At 38.0% G+C, this 19,987-nt stretch overlaps 1 protein-coding gene across 3 annotated transcripts in view; it reads right to left on the bottom strand.

Annotated features, from left to right (window-relative positions):
• Positions 1 to 7,662: 7,662 nt before the first annotated feature.
• Positions 7,663 to 19,987, bottom strand: part of Atp11c (ATPase phospholipid transporting 11C (ATP11C blood group)) — a 183,648-nt gene continuing 171,323 nt past the window's right edge. Inside the window, exons 29-30 of one of the 3 annotated variants that reach the window (XM_021152852.3) lie at positions 13,208 to 13,312; positions 7,663 to 10,129 (exon numbers count right to left, since the gene is read on the bottom strand). In XM_021152852.3, coding sequence (XP_021008511.1) covers positions 13,211 to 13,312 — 102 coding nt within the window. In that variant the 3' untranslated portion in view covers positions 7,663 to 10,129; positions 13,208 to 13,210. The remainder of the gene's footprint in view (positions 10,130 to 13,207; positions 13,313 to 19,987) is intronic. The other 2 variants (XM_021152853.2, XM_029473144.2) reach the window with 2 other exon arrangements.

The following is a 19,987-nucleotide window of genomic DNA, read 5'->3' as shown; positions in this document are numbered from 1 at the left end:
TACAAGAGTAGCTTCTTGTACTGGCTGGTTTTGTGTATCAACTTGACATAAGCTAGAGTCATCAGAGTGAAGGGATCCTCAGTTGAGGAAATTGTGTCCACTAGATCCAGCTGTTAGGCATTTTCTCAATTGATAATCAATGGGCCTAGCCCATTGTGGGTGGTGTCACCACTAGGCCGGTGGTCCTAAGTTCTATAAGACAGCAAGCCATGGGGAGCAAGCCAGGAGGCAGCTGTCCTTCATGGCCTGACTTCCTCCAATGATGGATTATGATCTGAAGCCAAAAGAACTCTTCCCTCCCTAACTTGCTTTTTGGTTGTGCTATTTCATTGCAACAACAATAATCCTAAGACAGTTCTCTCTGCTACCATATGCATCTCAGGGATTGAACTCAGGTTGTCAGGCCTGGTAGTGAGTCCCTTGACCCACTGAGCCATTTTATAGTCTAGGACATAACATTTCTTTCCACGTTTTTTTTTTTTGGGGGGGGGTTGGGCAAATTTTTCTTCTGCTTAAAATTACAGAGTTGAATTGGATGCTTTGGGAGAGCATCCTTCAAATATATTTTTCCCGTTGGCTAGTTACCATTCTATAGTTTAATAACTAGGAACATTAAGATGATTTACAGTTTCTGAATATCTGGTATGTGCTAAGGTTTGGGTTTCTTCTGTTTCATTTGCCTATCTGTCTTTCCTTTTCATCTTGACACAGTGTCTTGATCCCTAAGCCTCTGAGAATTAATTCTTGCCTCCACTACCTAATACCTTGCTGGGATTACAAGTGTTTATAGGTGTGCAACACCACACCCAGTTTCTATGGTCTTGGGGATCAAATCCAGGAGCTTGTGCATGTTAAACAAGCACAGTAGTAATGAAGTGCCATCTTTAGCCTATTTTGATTTTTCAGAGAGATCTCTTTGTCCTAGGAATTGCTATGCATCTCAGTGTTAGAAATCACCAGAAGCTCAGAAAGTTACAGCTGGAAGGCAACGACAAAGTCAACCTGAGCAAATGATTCTAATATCTGATTCTCAGGCACGGAAAGGGGCAGAAGTTTGGTACTCTGTAGGATGCCTGACTCGCCAGCAAGAAAGACACCACAATAGGATCCTTCTGCAACACGTTTATTGGGCTGCGCATTGACTGTGTAGGCGAAAGACCCCGAGCCCTGGGCCTCTCACTCTTATATACTATCAGTTCTCATCCACACACAGCAGGCCACATCACCTCACCAGGTACGCAGCTTCAGCTAATCAGGGCAGCAGGGGCATATCTCCACCAAAATGGCTTCGCCAGTAACCTGGTACACCTGCGCAGCTCTCACGATGTTTGTGGTTTATATGAGGAAGTCAGGTGCAAGTCATACGACTTAGCTGCAGTCCCTGGTGCCTTTGGGAGTGCCGCCACACCCGCTCCCCACAGTACTCTGTGCTATAAGAGTAATTGAGGGCTGCATATAAACCATTACATCAGGCATAATTTATGACCAGACAAACCTTGGTAGTCACAAAAATAGCTTATGCAATTAAGGAGGGATTGAAGGCCTTCTGGCCAAGTATCTTACTAGTGTGGCACTGAGGTAAATTTAAACTTGGCGTGCATATTTACAGGAACTTGGTGTAGTGTCATACAGGCTGTCATGGGGTCAGTGTCCTTCCAAGACATCAAGACCCTTCTACTAATTGAACCAACAGATAACCCAGATTAAGTGTTAAAATGGACAGCAGCCATCCCTATATATGCTTGGTACCAAGATGGTATGAGTAGCAGCAACAGGAATGGGTTGCTGTAGTAACCCAAATGAACACAGACACCATGTGATTGGGAAAAAAAGAGAAGGAAAATGTATCCAATGGCCTAGTGAAGAGCTATATCGATAGTAGTAACTCATGACTCTTTGCTTGAGACAATCTGTACTGATGGGCTGTATTCAGAGGCTTCCATTTTATGAATGACCCAGTGGGGAAAAGAAAAACTGGAAGGTGTTTAGTCAGTCATGGTAGGAGCAACAGATGTGGAGACAAACACATAACAGGAATCAGAATCCTTGATAGTTTTCCATGTAGCAGCCTGCAGCCCACTAAGTCCTCATGGAAATCAGACGGCTTAAGCCAAGTATGGGCCATCTGGAGGCTGATCATGGAGTTCATGTAAAGTCTAGAGCCAATAACTAGTTGGCAAATGGCTGAAGCCAATGAAATTCCTGTAAAATATTCTGATATCCTACAAGCCATCATGTTATGTCTGTTCTGTATTGTGGTCTTGACAGGTGGATTCTGAGACAAGGCATGTCCCTGTAAAGGACTGGCAAATAGAATATATAGGATTTATGCCTGTCAGGGAAGGATTAAGTATCCCTTCACCTACAAGGTATACAGAGCAGGAAACACACGAGTTATACGTTTCTATTCTATGGGACCTGAGAGAAGATAATGATTTTACCTTGGCCTTGACTTGTAAGAATCTGGAGTTTTATAGTCTCTATACAGGGATATTATGAAGTTGAAATGAATTAGGTAATTACACTTTATAAGTGCCATTCAGTCTTCTGTGATTAGCTTATTTTTTCCCACTAGCATTTTATGATTCATCTCTTTTGTTTAATATATTTAATTTCTTTTTTTTTTTTTTTTTGGTTTTTCGAGACAGGGTTTCTCTGTGTAGTCCTGGCTGTCCTGGCACTCACTTTGTAGACCAGGCTGGCCTCGAACTCAGAAATCCGCCTGCCTCTGCCTCCCGAGTGCTGGGATTAAAGGCGTGCGCCACCACGCCCGGCTTGTTTAATATATTTAAATAATCCCAGATTTGTTGCAAAAATAGAGCAAAAGAGTCCCACATGCTATTCACCTAGATTCCCCAAAATAAAGCAGGCTAACTCCAAATATTAGAAAATTAACATTGATGTGGGGCTGGAGGTATAGCTCAGTTGGCACAGTATTGTCAAACACACACCAAGTTCCAAGTTCTATCTCTAGCACCACTTAAAAACCAGGCATGGTGGTGAATACCTGTAATCTCCATACTGAGAAGTTGAATGCAGAAGGATTAGAAGTTCAAGGTCCTCAGTAGGTAAAGGAGCTAGCTACCAAGCCTGACAATCTGAGTTCAAGAATTCACAAGACAGAATTGATTTCCACATGTTGTTGTTCCACTTCCACACATGCATCATGGTTCATACATATTTACACAATCATATGCAAAAATAAAAGTTTGACGCCAGCCTGGGCTACATAAGGGTCAGCCCAGGCTACATGAAGCTACCTATATATTTTATATTAAAAGAACCTATATACTGTACTCATTCAAGTTGTAGTAAGATTCAAGTAAGACCACACACTTCATGGTTGGTTTCCTTATCTGGGAGTTTGTCTTGGTATTTCAGAATCTTGATAATACTGGAGAATCTTTTTTTTTTTTTTTTTTAAAGATTTATTTATTATATGTAAGTACACTGTAGCTGTCTTCAGACACTCCAGAAGAGGGCGCCAGATCTCGTTGCGGATGGTTGTGAGCCACCATGTGGTTGCTGGGATTTGAACTCTGGACCTTCGGAAGAGCAGTCGGGTGCTCTTACCCACTGAGCCATCTCACCAGCCCCAATACTGGAGAATCTTGATAATACGTATGCATTATTATATACGAATATTTTGGTTTGGGCGTTTGATGTTTTATCATGGTTAATATTTTAGTGGTTTGTTAATTTAGGAGGTCATTAGGGGACGGTACGAGAATACAGTGTCCTAGTTAGGTGTACAGACTCTAGCTGGATATTTGGTGGCTTTGCTAATAGAAAGCATGTTCTTGGCAGTTCATGAAGAAATCAAGGCAGAAGCAGATGATTTAGAAATGTATGTTTTGTTCTCCCTTACCCAAAGGGCCAAAGACTTACTGACAGCAGGACTCTGGCCCACCCTGAGGTACACTGTTCACTTTAGCCACCAACTTGCTTCCAGTACTTGCTCCTAACACCCCTCTGATCAGATATTGCTTAACCCATAGAACGTTTCTTTTATAAATTTTATTTGCATTCCAGCTATTGGCCCCTGCCCCAATCACTGCTCCCACAGCTAACTCATCCATTTCTCTTTCCCCTGTCTCAGAGAGGGTGCTACCCCTCTCCCCACAGGCATCTCCCTTCCCTGGGACTCAAGTTTCTCAAGGACTAGGTGCATCTTTCCCCACTGAGGCCAGACTAGGCAGTCCTCTGCTGTATATGTGCTGGGGGGCTTCGGATCAGGCCTTCTATGCCGCCTGGTTGGTAGCTTAGTCTCTGGGAGTTACCAGGGGTCTGGATTAGTTAAGACTGCTCTTCCTATGGGGTTTGTCCTCCCTTTCAGTTTCTCCAATCCTTCCCCTAATTCAACCATAGGGGTCCCCGAGTTCAGTCCAATGGTTGTGTGCAAGTATCCCCTCTGTCTCAGTCAGCTGCTTAGGTAGGGCCTCTCAGAGGACAGTTATGCTAGGCTCCTGTCCGCAAGCACATCATAGCATCAGTAATAAGTGTCAGGCCTTGGTGTCCCCCCATGAGATGGATCCCAAGTTGAGCCAGTCAGTGGACCGTCTTTCCTTCAGTCTCTTCTCCACTTTTAACCCTGCAGGTTTTTTTTTTTTTTTAGACAGAAACAATTCTGGATCAGAAATTTTTCATATTTATCACCTTGCACAAAGCTCAAGTTCATGTGGATCAAGGACCTCAACATCAAACTAGATCCACTAAATCTAATAGAAGAGAAACTGGGAAAGAGCCTTGAACTCATTGACATAGGAAAATTTCCTAAGCACAACTCCAATGGCTCAGGCTCTAAAATCAACAATTGACAAATGGGACCTCATGAAATTGGAAAGTTTCTGTAAGGCAAAGGACACTGTCAATAGGACAAATTGGGAACCCACAGATTAATGAAAGATATTCACTAACCCTACATCCAATAACTCTACCCTCCAACAACCCAAATAACCCAACTAAAAAATGAGGTGCAGAGCTAAACAGAAAATTCACAACAGAGGAATCTCAAATGGCCAAGAAGCTCTTAAAGAAATCTTCAGCATCCTTAGTCAACAGGGAAATGCAAATCAAAACAACTCTGAGATTCCACCTCATACCAGTCAGAATGGCTAAGATTAAAAACTCAGTGACAGCATGTGTTGGCAAGGATGTGGAGAAAGATGAACACTCCTTGCTGGTGAGATTGCAAGCTGTACAACCACTCTGGAAATCAGTCTGGAAGTTCCTCAAAAAATTGGACCCAGCTATAACACTCCTGGGCATATCCCCAAAAGATGCTCCAACATATAACAAGGACACATGCTCCACTATGTTCATAGCAGCTTTATTTATAATAACCAGAAGCTGGAAAGAACCCAGTTATCCTTCAACCAAAGAATGGATATAGAAAATGTGGTTCATTTACACAATGAAATACTATTTAGCTATTCATCATGAAATTTGCAGGCAAATAGATGGCACCAGAAAATATCACCCTGAGTAAGGTAACCCAGACCCAAAAGACAAGCATGGTATGTGCTCACTGGTAAGTGGATAGTAGCCAAAGGTACAGAATACCTAGGATATAACCCACAGACCTTAAGAAGTTTAGCAAGCAGGAAGACCCTCAGGGAAGATGCTCTAATCCTACTTAGAACAAATAATCACGGGAGACAGAGGGAAGGATCTGGGTGGGAGAGGGGAGAGGGAGGAAAGGAGGAACAGGATCAGGTATGGAGGGTGGGACAGGAGAGAAGCCCAGAGGGTCAGGAGAATGAATGGAAATATGTAACCTCTGGGGGTAAACCTCTAGAGAGTTCCAGAGACCTGGGAGGTAAGAGACTCTCAGGACTCAATCGGTGACCTTAGCCAAAATGCCCAACACTGGGGAGAGGGAACTTGATGAGTCCATCTCCAATAGATATACAGGGCCCCAAGTGGGGGAGAATGTTTCTATAGAACCAAGGATGAGTCAACTAGGTACTGGGCTCTGGTTACTTGCCCATCCAATGAAGGGGAAAATGTAAATAAAAGAGCAGCAAACTAATGCCACCCCCCTTTTTTTCTGATAACTATTCATAGAACTCTGGCCTTCTGGCTTCATTAATATGCATGCAGCACTTCATCCATAGATGCATTCAGTGACTAACCATAGTGATAACCTCAGCCCCTAACCTCTGCATGTGTTTCTTGTGGAAGAAGTCAAATTACTCAGACCTCACAGCAGTATTGGTCAATCAGAGGCAGACAAAGCAGGGACACAGAGTGACTCATAAGGTTGGATAGGGCAAGGAAAGGAATCCTGAATGACTGGTTTCAGTGAGTTAGAAGGCATGTATATTACATATATGTGCAATGTTGATAAATGACAAGTGTTTAGTAACTAGTGTCAGAGCAATAAGCAAGCCTTTAAAAGAAAAATAGGCTTCCACCTAAGCAGCAAGTGATATTTTATAAATCAGATCGCTTAACTAACTCGACTTCCACCACACTGCATAATAGTATTTGAAACTTTAACTCAGCTCTTGAACCTGAATATAGCACATTTCCCACAACAAAAAGGAAATATAAAATAAGCAGAATGCTAACTGAATTGAAAGGTTACCAGAATGAAGTGACTTAAGTGTAAAGTGCAAAAGTCAGAGTTAGGTGAAGCAACTGGTTTACTGACAGCTAAGCACTGTGCCAGAAAGAGCTCTTTCACAAGGCCTGGATGGAGCCTAAACAAAACGGAGGCACATGGGAGATGTGAACACGATCATCTTTAGACTACCTTTCAAGGAACAGTAAAACTTCATTTCTGGCTAAACCAACAACCACAGCGTACACATGGAGGGACCAATGGCTCCAGCCATATATGTAGCAGAGGATGGCCTTGTCGGACATCAATGGGAGGAGAGGCCCTTGGTCTTGTGAAGGCTAGATGCCCCAGTGTAGGGGAATGCCAGGGGAGGAGGCAGGGGAGGGTGGGTGGAGGAACACCCTCATAGAAGCAGGGGGAGAAGGATGGAATGGGGGGTTTCTGGGAGGCGGGTAGGAAACTGGGAAAGGGGATAACATTTGAAATGTAAAGAAAGAAAATATCCAATAAAAAAAAGAATGTAATGGTTTCAGCAAGGTGTTGGTGGCACACACTTTTAATCCCAGTGCTCAGGAGGCAGAGGCAGGTGGATCTGAGTTTGAAGCCAGCATGTTTTACAGAGTGAGTTCTAGGATAGCCAAGGCTATACAGAGAAACCAGTTTGTAATAAAACAAAACAAAAAAGAATCAATTAGTTTCAAAGGGTTGAAAATGCCGGTCTCATGGAACATATATCATTCTCCAGTATGTAGGCAGCAGACTGTGGACATTTAATATGAATTTATCAAGCTGGGGCTCCATATTTTTTTTTGTGCTAGGGATCAAACCTGAGACCTTATGCATGCTTAATACACACTGCATGATAGCTACATCCTGGCCGAATCTTTATACAGTTTTCAGATATGGTCAATTAGCTTACCCACCGCAATTTAAGTATTGTCATAAAACATCAGTTTACCTCATGGAGATGTTGGAGCAACCTTTTGTGAAATATATGTAGATGCAAACAGGAAATCAGAAACTTCCCATCACTAAAATGTATCCATAACATTTTGACATCAAATTGATACTTTTAAAAACAAAAGACACTCAAATACTCATTGTATCATACTAAAGTTTATTGATTACATCAAATGAAAGTTTCTGTAACGAAAAAGGCAAGTTGCATTCATAAAAGATGGCATTCATGTCATTTTAGAAAGCAATAAAGTAGATGTAAAAAACTGCTTAAGTGAAAAATGTAATATTGCAGTCCCAGTTTACAAGCTGAAAAATGATTTTTATCAACACTTGCATAAAATCTGCACATTTATATACTGCATGTTATTAAAAAATTCTACCACTAAATTATGACTTTTGCAAATTTAGGCTTACATTTATACTGTTGCTGGTGTATATGTAGTAGATATGGAATGGATATTTTTTGTTTAATAGGCAACACCTTCAAACAATAGACAACAATTTGGAAAATTACATAGACATTTTGATAGCTCAAAAATTATTATTAAAATTATGGCAATATGGACCTACTGTTAGATTTCTTACCCTCTTCTGAAATAAGAATAGTTAAAATATAGTTCTAGGAATATTGGATGGCTCATTTCAAATAACTTCATCTGCTAAGCCCATGCTAGCCATATTTTAGATCACTAATACAAATTTTTCAAAAAGCAAACCCAGGTTCCTCTGATTTGAAGTGCAGTGTACAATGTAATGGTTAACTGAGGCATGACTCTAAATTCTCATTTGTTCATCTAGATTTCTTTCTGCTGCAACAAGTCACACATAATCAGTTTTATTTCTACTACCCTAAATATTCTGATTTTTATCATCTCCTCAATCATTCTGCATTAACTAAGCCTCTCTACTTGGCTCTTATATTTATTCACAGTCCTTACAGTTCTGATGTAAAATAATAATACAGCAGCAACAACAATGACAACAATAACAAAGCAGCAAAGCTTTCCTGGGTTAGATGTTTTAGCTCTTTGGAATAGGCAAAGAATAGAAAGACTTTGCTTTCAGCAGATTTCCTCAAATACAGGCTACAAGAGCACACACTTAAGCTGTGATTGACACCTAACAAAATACTCAAAAGTAATACTGATAGATGAGAACAAATTAAATTAAGTAATTATGGAATGATTTTTGATAACTGAAATTATGGCCTTTTAGAATTTAAGAAAAATTATACCCAAATAAACATCTACTCAAATACATGGAAGAATCAAAATGTGCCATATGGACTATATAAATATACTGGAAGACAATGAGTCTAGTATGTTCTTAAATCAAAGTACAATATAAACATTAAATAGTACAGGCATGTCAGACAAAAAAATGGAAACTGATAGAAAAATACTTTCTAAATATCATTTTATCCTATCTGTCAAACGTGGTTCTTCTTTCAAGTAAAGACATTTCATACTTCTTTCATGTTTTAAGAGAACGTACTAGGGGCTAAAACCTCTTTCTGGTCCAGCAGTTTGAGGATCTTACCAAGGTCCATCACATAATTTAGAAATAGTCCATTTCCTTGGTCCACTTAGCTATAGGAACCAACATTCATGTCCAAAGAGGGCTTTGGAATAGATCTCCTCTTTCCAAATTGGTAACTTTTTTTTTTTTTTAAAAAAGTGCTGTAAATATGCACAAAAACACTCTCTTTCAAATAAAAACCGTTAGTAGTTGAAAATAGGCTATTCTTCCCATCTTTGCCACATAGAATTATAAAATGCCAATGTTAAGAATGGCGTTAATTTTTATGTAAATATTTAATGCACTTTACCACGTTACCCAGCAAAACTAACATTGGATGGAAATCTTTCTACTTAACTGTTTTGAGGGGCTACTACCAAGAGACTGAAATATTGTATTTTCAAGTTTAGTAGTCTTAACACACCAAATAACCTTTCCACCCTTGTTTCTACAATAATACCCAGAATTGACAGTATCACACAAGTATGCAAGGTACTTTTTGGAAAGGATATTAGACCAAGACAATTAGCCTAAGATTGAAAAGATGATATATTTTGTCTGATGCAGTAATATCATTTAGTCTTGTATTTTCAAGTATTCCTTTTGTGTGTGGGGAAAAAGATAATCATTCAGCAGGAATGAGAGATGTGAGACAAACAGTCTATGACTTCTGCCAGGCGGAAGGAAACACTGGTTAGCAAAACCTGCTCATCCCCATTGCATGACTTCTACTTTATACTATTATTGAAATCCATTCACAAAGTCAACGGGTTAAAAGAGCACCCAATTTGTAGTTACATTAGTCTATCTAAATCCAGAATTCTAAGTATGCTTACTTTAAACTTTCATATAATTCTCACTTTGGCCATAATGGCTACTTACAATAACTGTAAATGGTTAAGAGAGTTATTTGGTACTTTAATGAACATTTATTGTGAACCCTACACATGAGAGTGGTCTTTGTTTCATATTGAGTATCCTGAGTTAATATCTTTTGTAGTTGTTCCTTCATGCTTTCTCTCTTTAGCTGCAACCACGGTCAATATGCTTGTAGGACAATAACATAGGCAGTTCAAGATTCGGATTCTGAAAAGGTTAAAATATAGAGAATTACAAAATTTATTTTGGCAACAATATATAACCATCTGTTTAACATTTTCAAGAATAAACCAAGTAGTAAATTTTGTTATGAGAGTAACACAACTGTTTTAACAAAAGTGCCAAGTTTTATTCACATGCAGGAAGGAAAAAAGAGACAATACCAGATTTCTAATCTTTTCTTCATCTGTCAGCTGAATAGTTCAGGCTTGCTCTTTGCTTTTGGATTGCTCCAGGGTTCTCCTAGTAGGTTTTCCCACTGGGATTACCTATTAAGCTAGGAGCTATTTGCATACAGAAACATGATAGTTTTATCTCTAGCATCTAGTAAAATGGTGTATGAATTATTTGGGGGTATGTATATATGTATGCATGTGAGTATGCATGAATGTGTGTGCACAAGCATGTATGACAAAGGCTAACCTCTGGTCTCATGCTTAGGTGCCATTCACCTTTTATATTACTGTGAGACAGGAATTCATTATGTAGCCCCTACTGGCCTTGAGCTCACCAAGATCCACCTACCTTTGCCTCCTATGTGCTGACATTAAATGTGTGTGGCATCACACTCAGCCCTCACCTTGTTTTTCTGAGATAGTTTCACAATGGAATCTGGAGCTTGCCAATGAACTAGGCTGACTAGCCAGGAAGCTCCAAGAATACTCTTGCATCTGCCTTCTAAGAACTCCGCTGCCTTCCCAGCACTAGGATTACAAGTGCACCAGTGGACCTGGCTTCTTCTGTGGCTGCAGGGAACTGAATTCAGGTCCCTATGCCAGCAAAGCCAACAATATACTGTTCCAGCCCCTAGGCTTGGGAATGTTGAGATGTTCAGTTTATGAAATTTTCTGTGAAAATACTCCCTTACTAAAAGAACCCATACTATCCTAGCCATTTTTCTTTCTTTTTGGTAAATGATTTACTATGATTCAAATGATTCTCCTTTTTCTTATTCATCATGTATTTAAAAGAAGCACCAGAGAATTTCCCCTAATAAATCTGCAGATTTTTCTCTCTCCTGTAAATATCTGCATGCTGTGATTAGAATAGGGTATAATAAATAATCTGATCTTTGAATATAAATGCTGAAGCTATGTATCAAGGAAGGGGGAACCTTTGATTCTCCATGCTAAAATCAAGCCTTACAGTTTTATAAGGTTTTGAAAATATTTAAAATGTATGTGTATGTGTGCTCACATGAAAGTGCTGGTATGGAGATCAGAGATCAGCCTTTATGAGTCATTCTCTCCTTCCATCATGTGGGTCCCAGGGATTGAACTCAGATTTTCAGGTTTGGCAGTAAGCACCTTTACCTGGTGTGCCATCCTGATGTTCCAAAACTCAAAAATTTTGAACTACAGTAATGGAAGGTCTTTAAAAAATATTATTTTATTCCCATTCTGGGACATGTTTCTTATCATAACTTAGACTATAAATCCATTATAATACCCTCAATTTCTATTCATGCTTCTCTGTTTTCAGGTCATAATGACTTTAACCAAAATAAGGTTGCCCCTTATACTGAAAATGTGAAAGAAATCAGGTTGTTCCTTTATCAACCAAGGAACAAGCTCAGTGGGTAAGTTGCTAAATATTTTCCTTGGAAAAGAAATAATGCCACATGAAAACCAATTCCTGGAACAAATAACTACATTAAAAATGAAACACTTCTTTTTAAACTTCTAAAATTCTAGATAATGTAGGAGTTGAGGCCCTGGAGAGGCCAAAAGCAGTAGCAGTGTCTGCTACCCAGCAGAGCCCCCCAAACACAGACCAAGCTAAAGAAAGCAATCCAGGGGGATCCAATAGCATATGCAAACACACAGCTGAAATACATCTCCTGGCTTACTTAGGACAAAGCAATCTGAAGCAAGTGTCAAAGACTTTGAAGGCTACTATGATATCATCTCAATACTACAGAGAAACATATGCAGATGAGTCATTAAAATGTGTGACACATGCTGACTATAGTACTTGAAGTCTGCTTCCAAAATAACACTGCAGATACAGAATGTAGTGAATAACAGGAGACGAAAGAACCAACAGATCGAATCCATTAAAACAGGGTTGAGGTGGAATAACAGATTCAAAGTTAATTGTTCCACAATTGTATCCATGATCAGTTTTTATGTGTACATAAAAATCAGCCATGTATGAACTGAGTTGCTTGTAAGTAGGCAAGCTTATAAGTTAATTACTTATGAATTACTCCAAATTTCCTTGAGTGGATAAAATCCCTTTCAGGACCTGGAGCCTCGGGGCCCTCTGCAGTAGAAAATACAGAGTGCACATGAAAGGAGTCATTCTGAGTTCCATGGTCCCTCTCATGATATGTTAATTCCTCTAAAACATTTCTGAAGTAAATCAAACGATGTTATAAAATAGATTTGTTCTAGAATCATGAACTAGGAAACATTTTGTCATTAAGCATGCATCCCCCTGAATGGCTAGGAAAGATTTTTACCTCTGAGAGTTGAAACATTTAGCTTGAATAAAACTTGACATTAAAAAAAAAATGTTACAATTAGAGAACACTGGATCATTAACATATATTTGGGGATTAGACATTTACAACGACATTAAAAGTATATACCTACAAACACACAGACACAGCACATGAAGGTACAAACACATTTGATTATTTTCACATAGTTCCCAGAAAAAACATGCAATGCTAAACTGACTTGGTATTATACAGATGCAATTTTGGAATATTTATTTCCCATTTTTCAAATGATCCTTGTAAGTCAAAATTATCTAATTTCTAGATGAGAATCAAGCATTTCTACATGATGGCATCATCATGGCAATTTCCCTCCACAAATTAAATATAGCATATTAACTTCAGTTCTGAAAATGCCAAAAAGCTTATTAGGGGTTTGAGCAAATTTAAAGTATAATTTTCCCCATATTCCAAGCAATGCATCTTTATATTTTTACAAAGAATAGTTTAAAGTTCACCACACCAACAGCAGAGAAAATTTAAAGAGTGATTTTCATTTTTTATTTATAATGCTGTTAATCTGTTTCTTTAAAAAGCCAGCCCACTTGTTTAACACTAGGTACCTGTTACAATATATTAGATTCGTCTGAGAATGTTCGTAAAAGAAGAGGTCTGACTGAAGGTCTGGCGGATAATGAGTCAGATGCCCTTCTACAGCTCAGATTTCTCTGTAATAGTGAGGCAAAAATACTTAAAGCATTTGAAGATAGGTTAACCTACCTGGTGATAAAAATGTAGGAGAAAAAAATGAAATCATTTCCTACAGACTACTTTCCTGGCCCCAAAGTACAAATTACTTTTACTATACAGCAAATGCATAACATTCAAATGAATACATTTAAAGGACCAAGAAAGTCTCCAACTCAAACTTTTTTTTTTTTTTTGGTAGTAGAAGTAAAGACATTAGCAGTATGTGGCAAACTTGGGTTTCTGGAATGGCATTGTAGGTTATATGGTAAGATGAGTCAATATGGCTTGATTAGTGAACCTTACCATCCTTTTGGTGAACACCTCTGATAGTTGTGCTGGTGCTCTGGGTGTGTCAAAACGGAGAAATTTATGCAAAATACTCTTGCCCTGGTGAGCAGGCTAGTTCTAACATCATGGCTACTATATTGCGTACCTCAAATTACAAAGTTATAGTTTAAGTTTTTGAAAATTACTCCCTCTCCAGTAAGACAATTTAGAAGGTGAATACATGATTAAAAGAAAATGATAAAATATTTTAAGTACCAATAGAATATAAAAATGAATCATGAGAAATAACTTTTTATGAAGAATCAGAAGTGGTGTCAGGCAATGGGAATGCAAGCAAGTTGGTACATTAAGAAAGGAAATCACCTTATTCACTCCAAGAGAAACTGTGATTGCTGGAAGTTTGAGAAAGCATGAAGATAGTAGATGTTCCTGAGGAAGGGAGGCGGTTCGTTACCTTGTTCACAATTGCACAAAAGGTGGAAAATTGCAGTAGGAAAGAGAGAAATGCAGAAACCATAAAAAAAGAAAAAAGAAAGAAAGAAAAGAAAAAGTAAATATTCTCTCAGATGTAAAACATTTAAAAAGAAGCCTTGAGAACTGGAAGTAGAAATGATATGTTAGTTTTAAGGACGTCACTAAAGTACAAGTAGAGTTAGTTAGAAATAGTCTATTATATGTGCCAGCTGCTGTTTTCCTGTATATCAACTTAAAATTATTTTGTTGATGGGAATGTATTATTTTAAATCAAATAATTCTAAAATACACCTCTTATTTTTTTTTTAAAGTTAATCTCTAATCCCTAATTCACTATGTTTGTCAAAATCATTGGTCAGAGAGCTTTGTTCAAGGTCTGTTGCAAATCACTAAAGAATTTGAAGTAAGTAATTTTCCTATTCAACTGTACAGACACATTATGAAAGAATTGACTGCTCCTTGGGCAGCTACAAATCAAAGATCTAGCCAAACCCAATATAATGAGAAAACATTTGGTGGTGCCTGCCACCATCTTACCATTTGCCTCTGAATTAGAAGGTTGATTTCCATTCTTTCTAACATAATTTGCTAAGTTTCACTATTTTTCTGAGACCTCTTTACAAAGGCAGGCTAAAATTTTCATAGGTAAAGCATACATTTTCAAACTGAAAAATCCAAAGTTGTAAAAAATGTAATTAGAAAGTCTAAGAAATTCTTTTCCCATGTCTGAAATAATGACATAATTTTCAGAGTTGGCTTTGGCATTGCCCATGCAAGACAGAAGTTGGGAGGCTAACTACGGGTCAGGATGAACTCAACAACTCTACTAAGGAAGATTAGCCATGTTAAATAGTCAGCTATGGTGGTACACACTGTAGTCCTAGCACTTAGGAGGCTGAGGCAGGATGATCACTGTGAATTTCACTGTCTCAAAAACAAAAACAAAAATAAACATCCACTCACCCAAACAGAAAAATGGCCTTATCTTTTTTGTTCCACTAAAGAAAATAGGTATAGGAAAAAGAAAGCAGCTCAAGCGATGTCCATATCCAACAGAGTTTAATAACTGAAACTTTACTACAAATACTTCCACTTTTGTGTTTTGAAATAACCACTTCTTCCCATTTATATTTTACTTTAAATGAAGAAGTTTGAGACATGTTGTCAGCATGCAAGTTACTAAGTGATATAACTAGAGAACTATTTCAGATTCTGAGAGAAAAAACTGATTCCATCTTCTGTTATGTGGGCTACAAGATGAACATGATACTGTGTCCACACTCCTCAGTTTAGTATGCAAGCTTATCTACTTTGAGTCTGCAACTATATTCACATTTTGTTGTGTTCAAAAATGTGTATTTAGCCACCAGAGATAAAAGTAGTATAGGAAGTAGAAATTTTAGGGGCTAATAGATTAGGTATTTGGAGACTTTATAAAGAGAAAAAAAGAAATATGAACATACAGAAAGCAGTTGAAAGCATGACATGAAAAGAGAGTGTTCAAAACAATAAAACAAAGCAGAGCTAGCAACTGTTAGTGGTAGGTGAGGGAGGACAGGAGATGCTGAGCTAAAACAGTGTGAAATGTCCATGTTCCTTTACAGTCATCTCTAGAGCTCTGAGACCAGCTCAAGTGGCAATATGCCACAGAGGCATCAGAGAAAGTCTCGTCCCAACAACCAGGACACTAGGAGTTTTTCTTAAAATAGCATAAAAATTTTATTGTCACTGGCTGTCCATGACACTGTAAGTATTACAAGATTATTACCATTTATTATTAAAATGATGCTATATTTTCCAAAATGCATTCTCTAGGAACTTCAGTCAGAGAGCTTACATTCTTTCTTTCCCTGTCTTTCCCTCTTAAACAGCTTCCTATCTATACATTGGAATACTCCTCCACATTTGTGTAGACATCACACACTAGGCATAGGGATATTATTGGGTTATTTCCTACTAATTAGAAGACAATTCTCTCTCATTGTGTCTAGAATGCAGTGAAGCCTCCCTTTTGATTGAGGTAGAATGCATGAGAAAACATTACTTTTTTTTTTTTTCTGGTTTTTTGAGACAGGGTTTCTCTGTGTAGCTCTGGCTGTCCTGGAACTCACTCTGTAGACCAGGCTGGCCTTGAACTCAGAAATCTACCTGCCTCTGCCTCCCAAGGGCTGGGATTAAAGGCGTGCACCACCACTGCCCGGCAGGAGAAAACATTACTTAAGGATAGGTGGAAAATCTTCCTGCTGCAAATGTAAAATGGTATTTACTACTTGCTTAGAAGATACAGGGGTATTTGAATGATTTCCAGGCTGAGCACACTTGGGGTTATATTAGATACAGTATGCGGAAATACTTCCAATCTTAACCTTACAGTGGGTTTTGTGTTACCTTGCTCCACTGTTCAGTGCTCAATGATAGTTCCATCCCACACTGTTATGCAGCATTGTCATTTCATTAAGTTAGAAAGAAGCTTTACCAATCTTTAAGATGGAGGCTGGAGTACAATTAACCTTCTTGCTGAAAATTAACCTGAGAGGTAATGAGTGAACTGAAACCCCCGAATTAAGTGACTTCTGCAAGCTTACTTTCAAAGATATATCTTTAAAACTTCAAATTTGAAATTTGATATTTATCGTTTACTTAGATTTTTCATTAATATGCTTTTTAAATTTTTATGAGACAAAAATATTACAAAAGGCTATTTTTATCTCCAGCCCATTAAAACTGTATTTATTCTTTGGTAACTTTATACATGAATATAATATATTTAGAACATATCTATCCTCTAATTCCTCCTACTCTGCATAATTTATTTTATACTTTTTTAAAAAAAAGATTTATTTATTCTATTATGTATAAGTATATTGTTGCTAATTTCAGACACCCCACAAGAGGGCATCAGATTGCATTAGGGATGGTTGTGAGCCACCATGTGGTAGCTGGGATTTGAACTCAGGACTTTCGGGAGAGCACTCAGTGCTCTTAACCACCGAGCCATCTGTTCAGCCCCTATTTTATACTTTTTAAAAGATTTATTTTATGTGTAGGGTTTTTGCCTGCATGTGCATGCATGGCAGCTATGCATTCAGAAGGTGTCAACAGATCCCCTAGAACTATAGTTACAGATGATTGTGAGCTACCATGTGGACCTAGGTCTCTGCAAGAACATATGGTCTTAAGAGCTAAGCCATCTTTCCATTCCTGTATGCATTATTTATAATGCAAACATCATAACAGATCTTAGCACTGCTAGAGGCTGCCATATTAGTCTTTCTACAGGAGATTTTAAGAAGTTAGTCCAATCTTATTATGCTATCAAAAGCCATATAATTGAGTGTATTATGTTTTATATTTGTTTACTGAAGGTTTCAGAATGAACATTCTTTATAATGTAGCTAGAAAATAGCTTCAATGTGGGGCCATATTTGATTCATTCCTGAATTATCACCACCTACCGTAGTAGTTAATGCATCATGGATCCTCAGGTAATATAAAATTAATTGAAAGGAACTCAAAATGAAGATGCTTTTATAATTATTAAATATAAATGGGTTAGCTTCTTTTTTAAATACCTAAGAGGCATGTTCACTACCTACTGTTAAAAGTCTCCTCTTCAAAATAGCTGCTGAGATCTACTTTTTGATAGCACTGACAGGCTACTTGTTACAGGCAGTTTTAGAGTATGTAGGGAATATCTAATATGCTTACTGATGTCAGGACTATCTCCTACTCTAGCTAGGGAAACACATTTCATCCCATTACAGAATCTTCTAGGCTCTGATGATGATCCAGTACAAAGTAATCTTCTGTTTTACTTTAAAGTCAGTCTATTCCCATATTAACAAGGAATACTAAACAAAATAGTAAATCACTCATGATGTCACACTATTGGTCATCAAACACAAAGACTTACATATTTTAAGGAAAATAGGACACGCATTCTCCTTTTTTTAAAAGTTGGCTTCTGCCAGGTGTGGTGGTGCACACCTTTAATCCCAGCACTTGGGAGGCAGAGGCAGGCAGATTTGTGAGTTCGAGGCCAGCCTGGTCTACAGAGTGAATTCCAGGACAGCCAGGGCTATACAGAGAAACACTGTCTTGAGAAAACAACAACAACAACAACAACAAAAAGTTGGCTTCTGCTTGTTTATCAATGACCTAATAGCACATGATGGAAACTGATGTGACGTATGGTCGCCATGTTTCTGTTGGTCTGTATGCATTCATATATAGCACCCCCACACACACATACACAGATTGTGCAGTTTAGTGTCCACAACTGTTCTGACTCATTTGTAACTCTCAAAATCCTACAGAGTCTGAAAAACAATTTGGCCTTTCAGACACTGGATATATAGAGAGATGTTCATCAGCAGGTGGTTCAACAAACGTTTACTGGTTCAAAAAGCATGGGAGTAATGAATGAATGATTGAATGGATGGAAATGGTTATGGAAAATTTCCTGCTTGCTCTAGCATATTATCATGCCAAGCTATATCACAGACCTTAGAATTTCTCCTGTCATGGATAGAAACCATGACAAATTTCTTGCTGACCAACTGGCAACATTCTATGCTTTCAAGTGAAACCTGTTATCGCCTGTCTATGTGAAGAAAAATGCTCTGAGTCTATGGATCTATAGCTTCCTATCAGTATCCCCTCAGTGTATACATCACTGGACATTCCACCTGCTGTCTCGTTTTTACAGAGGGCCTAAGATTATGATGATACACATTAAGATTTTGACTTTTGAGATTTCTTGCCTTCTTAGCATGGTGCTTGACTGTAAGCCATTTTGCAAACTGAGCTTGCTCCATTATCACAAAGAGAAACATTTAGAAGTACCCCAAGGATACTTTTCAGATAAAGAAAATAGAAGAGTAAAGCAAGAAATCCTCCTTTGTAAATTCTGTATTGAAAAATAAATATTTCTTTCCTTTCATTCCTCCCTCTTAGAGGGTCTCTGTGTATAGCCAAGGATGATCTTGAACTAGGGTTCTTTGGTTGGATATTACTGGCATGGGCTACTATATCCACCTTAGGTAATGCTGAGGATGGGATCCAGGGCTTTATGCATACTAGGAAAGTACTCCACCAACTGAACTATATTCCCAGTCCCTGAATAATTTTATTCTTTTCTTTTGTCTTACTTAAACTTTTTTATTGGGATATATGAAAACTGGCATTTGAGCCAGTCTGGAAGAAACTGATCCATCAATACTACTTCCCATTCTAAAACTAAAACCAAGGTTGGATGGAGTTAGAGGCCACTGAAAGGATTAAAGAGTAAACTAATAAGCCTTATCTATACTAAAATTATGTTCAATTCTTTCCCATACACTATATAGAAACAGGTAGCTCAGAGCAATTCTTTTCACCTAGCTATATACTGATTTTTTTCTCATTACTAAGGATTAAAGGTATCATGAATATTTTTAAAGTGCTACCACTTAAAGCTCTATTTTTAGTTCTTTAAAACTTGGTTGAAGACTTCTAGTATAATAATTTCATATCTTTGTTTCTATATAATGTCACCCAACTGGGTTCTGTAATTCAATATTCAGAAAGATCTCCATGATATACTAGTTTTGTGGTTCAATGGGTTGATAAATTTGAGTAAACACATCAGGCAGTCAGGACTTACTTGACTATTTCTCTAAAATACTGCTTTAGAGGTGTTATAAGATTTAGTGGCTATCAGTATGACAGAAGTAGGACTTTATTTTAACAAAGGGAATGACTGTTGGCAGCAATATGATTTACTTAATTCATCTGCTGGTAAAAATTTGCCAGTGGTTTCATTTTTCAGGCAATTCTAACCCTTTCACTTTAAAAGCTTTAAAAGAAATGTTCAAAAGCTATCAGATGTGACAGAGGGAGATAACTTCTCT

Source organism: Mus caroli, unplaced genomic scaffold (assembly GCF_978045245.1).
Source record: "Mus caroli unplaced genomic scaffold, Mus_caroli_1 scaffold_5, whole genome shotgun sequence".
Taxonomy (NCBI): Eukaryota; Metazoa; Chordata; class Mammalia; order Rodentia; family Muridae; genus Mus; species Mus caroli.
The sequence above is the reverse complement of the archived record's forward strand: the minus strand, read 5'-3'. Positions and strand labels throughout refer to the sequence as shown.